The 8,900-nt window shown below is 42.0% G+C and overlaps 2 protein-coding genes across 2 annotated transcripts; both read left to right on the forward strand.

The window, feature by feature from the left end:
* Positions 1 to 614: 614 nt before the first annotated feature.
* NFXL1 (NF-X-like 1) lies at positions 615 to 5,296 on the forward strand. Its single transcript, XM_087328506.1, has one exon. The coding sequence runs from the start codon at positions 630 to 632 to the stop codon at positions 4,890 to 4,892; it is 4,263 nt and encodes a 1,420-aa protein (XP_087184632.1). The 5' UTR covers positions 615 to 629; the 3' UTR covers positions 4,893 to 5,296.
* A 1,505-nt stretch (positions 5,297 to 6,801) lies between these two features.
* Positions 6,802 to 8,362, forward strand: LOC147857002 (protein LURP-one-related 15-like). The gene is made up of 3 exons (XM_087328516.1): positions 6,802 to 7,370; positions 7,721 to 7,942; positions 8,206 to 8,362. The coding sequence occupies exons 1-3, from the start codon at positions 7,155 to 7,157 to the stop codon at positions 8,335 to 8,337; spliced, it is 570 nt and encodes a 189-aa protein (XP_087184642.1). The 5' UTR covers positions 6,802 to 7,154; the 3' UTR covers positions 8,338 to 8,362.
* Positions 8,363 to 8,900: the final 538 nt, after the last annotated feature.

Below are 8,900 nucleotides of genomic sequence, written 5' to 3' on the forward strand. Positions count from 1 at the left end.
CACATACACATACACATACACATACACATACACATACACATACACATACACATACACATACACATACACATGCACATACACATAGTCAAATACACATACACATACACATAGTCACATACACATACACATACACATACACATAGTCACATGCACATACACATACACATAGTCACATACACATACACATACATATAGTCACATGCACATACACATACACATAGTCACATACACATAGTCACATACACATACACATGTGAGCCGTGTGGGGCGGTTTCGGGACGTCTCTCTCTGTCGCTGAGAGTATATAATAAGAAGAGAGGAATTTTACTCACTATATATGTATATATATATAGAGAGAGAGAGACGCTCTCTCTCTCCCCTCCCCTGTTCCCGGCGTCTCTATCTCTGCACAAATCTTCTTCGTGGGCGTTTTCCCCCACTTCTCTCTCTCTCTCTCTCTCTCTCTCTCTCTCTCTGTCGATCCCATCCATTCATCTTGTATTACATTCGCCCACATACATACATACACACAGAGACAGAGACAGAGACAGAGACAGAGACAGACAGAGAGACAGAGACAGAGAGAGATAGGTAGCTCCTCAGAGGTCTCCACCTCCTCTACTACCCCCATGTCGGAAAGCGCCGCCCCTGCCTCTTCCTCCTCCTCCTCTGGAAGAGGGAGATTGCCACGTCCTCCTCAGAATCGTCGCCCTGCTTCTGCTTCTGCTTCTTCTTCCTCCGCCCCTGCTAGACCTGAAGCTTCAGGTACGCTGCTACCAAATCCTTCTCCTGTCTCGAGTTTCTCCTCGCAGGATGTGAGGCGGCTTGATCCCACACAGATGGATGGTTCCAGAAGATTACAGACATTGAGCGCTGGCAGCCCTACTATTTCCGACCGGCAAGCGAACCCGAGGAGTTATGTGGGGGGAAGTAACTCTAGGAGTCGCGATGAGCAAGGAGACAGGAATCATAACCCTAGGATTCCTCAGGGGCAAGGAGAAAGGATCCCGAGGAATCAGGACGTTTCAAGAAACCCTAGGAATCATTCAGAGGAAGAAAACCCTGGGAATCATGGGGCACAAGGAAACCCCCGGAATCACCTGGTACACGAAAACCGGTCTGGCAGGAGACGAGGAGGCCATACTATACCTGATTACAACAGCACAAACAACAATAATAATAAAGGCGGTGAAGGAACATCCGGAGATAATCAGCCCTTTAGAAAGGGGAACTATCGGAGGATTATTGTATCCGAAGGTGTTGCAGAAAGTAGTAGTATAGCAGAACCTAGGCATGAAGGTCCCAGTGAGGCAAGGTCTGAACGAAAAATTGATGATTATGATAATAATGATAACACATCTAGTAGAATGTCTACCCAAGATGGCTGGGCAAACCACCACCAGCACCCGAGGAGGTCACGAGGAACAAGAAGTCGAATAGGCGAGGATCAACAGAAAGTGGGCGTTGGTGCACCTATAAGACAACAATGGCTGCCATCAAATTTGAATAGTAGAAGAGATCCATCTCATGCTGTTGATCAATCTGAGACTGGCTCGTCCTATCAGGCAGTTTCTCGCGTAGATGGTGTTTCTGATACCATCCGAGATGGCCGTTCTCCTTCTCAGGCCAATAGCATCAATGTGGATCCTCTCGAGGCACTAGAAGCTTCTCGGGGGGCTGTTGAGGAGGCCCTTCAGAGTATCTCCATATCCCGAATGCAAAGACAAAATCCGGAGATCAACATAGCAATGCAACATGTCCAACAATTCGCTCCAGATGTCGCGAAGCTACCAAACCCTCAAGGGATTGGCCGAAATATGGATATGCGGAGACAAAGAAACACTCTGAAACCTAGGGAAAACCACCGTGAAGATGCATCAATCAATAGAGGCGCAAAAGTAATTACGAAACCAATACCGAACAACAATGCTCCTTTGCTTGTCCAAGAGCTTGAGGAGAAGCTGATCAAAGGGAAAGTAGAATGCATGATATGCTATGATAGCGTTAGAAGAGAGGCGGCCGTATGGTCTTGTGGAGGCTGCTATGCTATTTTTCATATAGCTTGCATCAAGAAGTGGGCTAGGGCACCGATCTCAGCTGATTTTTCTATCACATCTTCGGAACAAGTGACAACTGGAAATTGGAGGTGTCCGGGTTGCCAAGCTCCTCAATTTCTGGGCGCCGATGAGATTAATTATAGATGCTTCTGTGGGCAAATTCCACACCCTCAAGTGGATTACTACCTCACACCTCATTCATGTGGTGGTCCTTGCAAAAAGTCTCTAAGCTCAGCTAAGAATCCTCATTGTAGGCATGTATGTACGATGCAATGCCATCCAGGGCCTTGCCCTCCTTGCAATGCATTGGCTCCCCCTCAGTTTTGCCCGTGTGGGAAAACAAGCTATACACAAAGATGCTCGGAGCTTAAGAGTCCCAAATGTTGTGGTCAGATTTGTGGCCGGCCATTGCAATGTGGGCGACACTATTGTGAGAAGGTATGCCATGATGGCTCATGTGGAACGTGCAACGCTCTATTGACAGTAAAATGTTTTTGTGGAGGTATGAAAGAAAGCATGTTTTGTGGTTCTATGGATTTGCAAGGGGAACTGGATTGGGAAAACGGTGTTTTCTCATGTCAGAACTCTTGTGTAAAGTATCTCAAGTGTGGGAAGCACACTTGCAAAAAGCAATGCCATCCTGGAGAGTGTGGACAGTGTGAATTGTCTCCCGAGAGGCTTCATACATGTCCATGTGGCAAAGTTTCGATTCAAAAGCTGTTGGGACCTGGGAGGCGGAGAGACAGTTGCACTGATGAAGTTCCTCTGTGTGGGAACATTTGCGAGAAGCCACTTCCTTGTGGCAAGCATTTCTGCCAGAGCTTGTGCCACATGGGCGATTGTCCAAAATGTGAAGTCGAAGTTGAGCAAAAATGTAGATGCCAATCAACATCTCAAAGGATGCCATGTCACAAAGGTTGGACCATGGAGGGTGAGAGGAAAGCATCAAAGGGCAAGGAAGATGATGAAACAGAATTGTTTTTATGTAATCGAACATGTGGGAAGAAAAAGAACTGTGGGAGGCATAGGTGTAGCAATAAATGTTGCCCATTAGCCAATAAAGAGAATATCTTGGAGGAGGATAATCCTCATATTTGCTTATTGTTATGTGGCAAGAAATTAAGGTGTGGTCAACATACTTGCGAAGAAACGTGCCACAATGGACACTGCCCACCATGCTTAGGCTCGACGTTTACAGAGCTCACATGTGCATGTGGTAAGACATCCATCCCACCCCCTGTACCCTGTGGTACATTCCCTCCATCATGTCCACACCCATGCTCTCGTCCGCAACCGTGTGGCCATGCTGCCACTCATCAATGCCACTTTGGAGATTGCCCTCCTTGTATTGTCCTTGTGGCTAAGGAATGTGTGGGGGGCCATGTTGTCCTAAGGAATGTGCCTTGTGGTTCTAAGGATATAAAATGCAACACATTGTGTGGGAAAACAAGACAGTGTCAATTACATGCTTGTGCTCGGCTGTGTCATTTGCCTCCTTGCGATGTTGTACTGATGGATGCCCCGGATGGTAAGATAATGAGCTGTGGACAACAATGTGGGGCTCCTCGCCGTGATTGTCAACATGTATGTGTTTCCATTTGCCATCCTGGGACACTTTGCCCCGAGACAAGATGCAAGTTTCCAGTCACTATATTTTGTTCTTGTGGTCGTTTGTCTCAACAAGTGCCTTGTGATGCTGGGGAGAGTTCCAAGAGGAATGATTCACTGGAGCTTGCCTATTACTCTAGTCTTCGATTACAACCTATGGATGGGAAGGTTAGAATTCCTCTTGGTCAGAGGACCTTGGCATGTGATGAAGAATGTGCTAAGATGGAGAAGAAGCGTATCCTCGCTGATGCTTTTGGTGTAACAGAAACAACCATTGATATCTCGGCAGAGAGTATTCATGATGCTTCTGATACTCTAAGAGAGCTACTCAAGAAGGATCCACAATGGGTGCTTTCCGTTGAGGATCGATTTAAGTATCTTGTTCTTGGTGTAAAGTCAGTTAATGCTGGGCCAATTCGTGTCCATGTGTTCAAAGTTTTACCAAAGGAGATGCGAGAAGTGATAAGACAAATAGCTGAGAAATGGAACCTTTCTGTGAGTGGGGTGGGTCGGGAACCAAAAAGATTCCTAACTGTGTACACAAACCCAAAAACAAAGGCTCCTCCGATGAGAGATCTCTTTGCAAAGTCACCCCTTCCTCTCCCGGGCCAAGCTCAGGCGCCAATGTTCAACCCTTCCTTGGATATGGACCCTCGGCTTGTAGTGGGTCTTTTCGAGCTACCCAGAGATGCAGACATAAGCTCATTGGTGCTAAGGTTTGGTGGTGAGTGTGAACTTGTGTGGCTGAATGATAGGAATGCATTGGCGGTGTTCTCTGACACTGCGAGGGCGGCCACTGCGATACGAAGGGTGGATCATGCCTCAGTTTACAGTGGTGCAGTTAAGATGATGCCTTTTCACTCTGTGGATAGCAGTAGTGGTCGAGGGAGCAGCAGTTTGAAATGGCCAGCACGAAAGTTTAAGGGTGGCCATGAAGAATCATCATCATCGAGTTGGTCAGAAGATGCATGGGGAGAAGAGTTGGGAAGTGCTAATCAATTGAGTAATGTTGTTTGGAATAGAGGAGGTCCTGCTATTACATCTGTGAATCCATGGGGAGCTTTGGATGAGTCTTCGAATACTGTTAGGAATCGGGATAAAGCCATTGTTGGTGGCAATAATAGTACTAATCATCGGGACAAAACTAATAGCGTAGATGCAGTTGCAACCATTCAGCCAAGGATTCTTAATTCTCCTGCGGACGACTGGGAAGAGCTGGAGGGTTGAAGTAGATGAGACGGAATATCGTTTCCAAACTCATAGAAAATATGCCTAAAAGAGCAAAATGGATCGAAGAGGTAAGACAAGCTAGGTATATTTATATCACCATGTGGTAGTGGTGCTGGAGACTGGGAAAAGATGGGTCTGGAAGGTTGAAGGAAAATAAAGGAAAAAAGTCTTCTGTAAGTTCTCATAAAATAAGACCAAAACAAATTGTTAAGTATCCAGTTCAATGCATTTACATGTATACCAGTCCTACTGTAGAGAGGTATAGCAGTTTCAAAGTTTGATTGCGGGTCTCCATTTTTTGGAGCATAAAATGTTGGAATTTTGTCTTTTTGGGTTTTACCTTCTGTTGAAATTTTGATCAGAATCAACTTTGTTGATGTGATGATTTGAGCTTTTGATCAGTATATTGCATTAAGCACTCTATCATGATGCATTGATTCAAACTCCTTATTAGTGTCAATTCCCACTATCCAATTCTATTTGTGGATTCTAAGATCGAATTCTGTATCACATGATTCAAACTCTTTATCAATTTTGTGTAAATTCAAATCTTTCATCAAAGAATTTAGTCATCAAAACACTTTTGTCGATATGGCTTGGAATTGATGTTGCCCCAAACACAACCTATGTAGCTTGGATTTTGACATTTTCAATATGTTGATTCAAACTTCATCACATTGACATCACATTTTTGTACTAAAATGGAATCAAGCATTGTGGTTTTTAATTGTTCTCATTGACTTTCAAGAATGCTTTTATGGTGGTTCAATGCCAGGTTTTAGAGAGTGATCAATTGTTTTGTCTGTTATTTTAATATTAAAATCATACCCATCTCTTCTCAACTTTCATTCTAGAGCCACTTGTTCTTCTTGTAGTTACTCTTCTATGTAAGTGCATATGATCAAATACCATTATCAAAGAGGGCAAGTTGAGACACATCTTAGCAACCAATGGGGAGTGTTTATTAGTATAATGGGCAATAATTTGGTGACTGGTCACTGAAAAGAATAAGTATAAGGTGACTTTGGGTAGGGCCTACTCAACATTTGCCAAAGTGTTAACAGTGAGGGTGGGTGCGTTGTCTTGGCTCTATGTTTCCTTCCAAATCTTTTCTCCCTTTATGTTTTTACTTGCAAGTGAGAACTTGCACAAATAGAATTGAAAGAACATACACATTAAGGCAAATATATTGCAAAAGGGACATGTGAAGAAAGAAGGAAAGACATTCATCTTCTTTGAAAAACACAATGTGATGGGCCAAAATGCTAGAACATTAATATTGATAGTAAATTTAGTTGGCCAACAAAATTCTTCATCCTATATATTTGGGATATTCTCATACTTTCATAAAGCTAGCTCAAAATGCTGCCAACAATGTATATTGAGAAGACAATATTCTATTGTAGGTTGAGGTTCTTAAAGCCATTTTGTGGGCCACTTGGTGATGAAAAATGCATTTGTGTTCTTGTCACAAGAGTGTTAAATGAATGTGCAGTAATAGTTAAGGGACAATAAGTAATCATAGCAAACCAAAGATTAGTATCGGTATCGAATTGAATGATTCAAATAAATACTTGTGGCCACTAATGAAGTAGGAGCTTCATGTAATAATTAATGTCTTGGTTCATCCTAGACTTGCATGTAAATTGGTCATTTGTGCCCTATTGGTCAATGCCACAACCAATGTCCATACTTATGAATGTATCATATATCAAACTCTATCACAAATTACAATATGTTTCAAAAATTCAAAAATAATGTCCGAATATTATATACTAGATAATGTATTCACATTCTGATAAAGTTTGGCCTAGGCACTCCTCTAGAAATCCCACGTGTTGATCCTGGCTTATGTGAGCTCGACCAATTAGGCAGCAGGATGATTCATATTTGAACAAGCGTTATAAACTTATAAGTAACATTAACTTTCAAGTGTATGGGAAACCAATGTCTTGGTCATAGATAAGACTAAGTTAGCTATATTATTGTGGCTTTCAAGGACTTGCTAGAAAGATGTGGACCAAAAAACATATGCCAAATTTAGCAATACCTTTGTCTTATCTCCACTTGTCCCAAGTTCCAACATTGGAGGCAAAACACATCATATAAAAAGCCCTTCCATTCTCTCATCCTTTCATCAAATATAATCCAAGCTTCTACTAATCATCCTTGTTGTATCAAGGTTTTTCAGTCATTAATCTTAGTGTTAGGGAGTGACTTAAATCATTAACATATTAGGGACATTACTGGTTTTTTGTTATGGCATTTGCGATCGTGAGCGATGCATTTCGGTCCCCATCGTACACGGAGCTCACTGTGTGTGAGAATGCGGTGAGCATGAGCGGGGAGGGGTTTCACATCATGGACGCAGCGGGAGGAGTCGTGTTCAAGATGGACGGACATGCCGTCAGCATCCGGGATCGGTGCACTCTCCGTGATGCTGATGGCCGTGCAATCCTCTCGGCCCGCAAGAAGGTCATCTTAATGAATTCCAAATTTTGGTTTAAAATTCCTCACCCTACATACATAACATAAAAGCCCCATGATTAATGGAGCTGTTGAATGATTTGTTGATGAATATGCATATCATTTGCTGATTAGCATTAATGGAGCTGTTGAATGATTTGTCGATGAATATGTATTATCATTTGATTTGTTGATTGAATATGCATATCATTTGATTTGTTGATTGAATTAAGTATACATATCATTTGATTTGTTGATCTGTTGATTGATTGAATATGTATATTGAATATGCCTATCACTTGATTTCTTTATTGAATTGATTTGTTGATGAATATGTATGTATTATCTTTTGCATACAGCTGATTAGCATGCATGAGAGATGGGAGGTGTGCAGAGGGGAAGATTTCAACGATGCCGACATGTTGTTCACGGTGAAGAAGAGCTCAGTTGTGCAGTTCAAGACACACCTTGAGGTCTTCCTCAAGGGCAACGAGGATGAGAAGTCGCCCGACTTCGAGGTGAAAGGGAACTTCTTGGACAGGGAAGGCCAAGTTTTCCACAAGGATCAACTTGTTGCAGAGGTAAAAAAAAGAAGAAGAAGGAAAAAATCATTCAGATCTAATCTCTCTTTGCAATCAATTGAATATATCACTGCATGCAGCGGTTGCGATTTTCGTAGATCTTATAGTGAAAGAGTGGTTGCGGAGATCTTCGTAGATCTTATAGTGAAAGAGTGGTTGCGGAGATCAGTCGAATGATTGGGATGATTTAGTGGTGTGTTATCATTGGAATGGTTTGATACTTTTTTCTTAAAAAAATTTCTTTTTTGTGCACTGCATTGCAGTTGAAGCGCAAATATACTGCGGGAAATGTGATGCTCGACAAGCATACGTTCCTTGTGGCGGTGCTTCCAAATGTCGATCAAGCTTTCATAGCAACATTGGTGATAATCATGGATCGTATAAAGGAGGATTAAAGACTTTTGGGCTTCCAAATTCCAATACTGTTAATCGATTTTCTTAGATATAGTAGTGCATTATTATTGGGTTTTTGTTTTGTGTTTTTTCATATATGAGGACAAGAGCCCTTGTCCCTAGCTTTTCTTTGTGCATAGAATACCATTGATTGGATTAAATACTAGTGCATTACTCCTGGTTCTCTTGCCTTCCTCACAGGCCAAGAGCACTTGTCCATAGCTTGATGTATAGAATACCATTGATTGGAAATAGTGTTCAGTCTTATACGATAAGCCTCATAGATTGCCTATACTTAGAAAATGTAGACAAAATAGTAAATTTATACACATTTTGTAATTACATTTGAGTAATGAATGGAGTTTCTTTTTATGAAATTTTCACTGTTTGATAGTCGTTGCAAGAAAATGTATTAGTAGACAAATAATAAATTCATCGATTGCCACACTCCACAACCTTGTGTAACGAATGGAATTGGGGAGTTTTTTTGTTAAAATGTGTGTTTCATCACTCTTGATGAAGTCTGCAATGAAGAGCGAGTAATGTATTGACAGGTTTGTTTTGT

The sequence above is a fragment of the Azolla caroliniana genome, unplaced genomic scaffold (genome assembly GCF_043228905.1).
Source record: "Azolla caroliniana isolate FFs.n. ecotype wild unplaced genomic scaffold, voAzoCaro1.0.p SCAF_12, whole genome shotgun sequence".
NCBI lineage: Eukaryota > Viridiplantae > Streptophyta > Polypodiopsida > Salviniales > Salviniaceae > Azolla > Azolla caroliniana.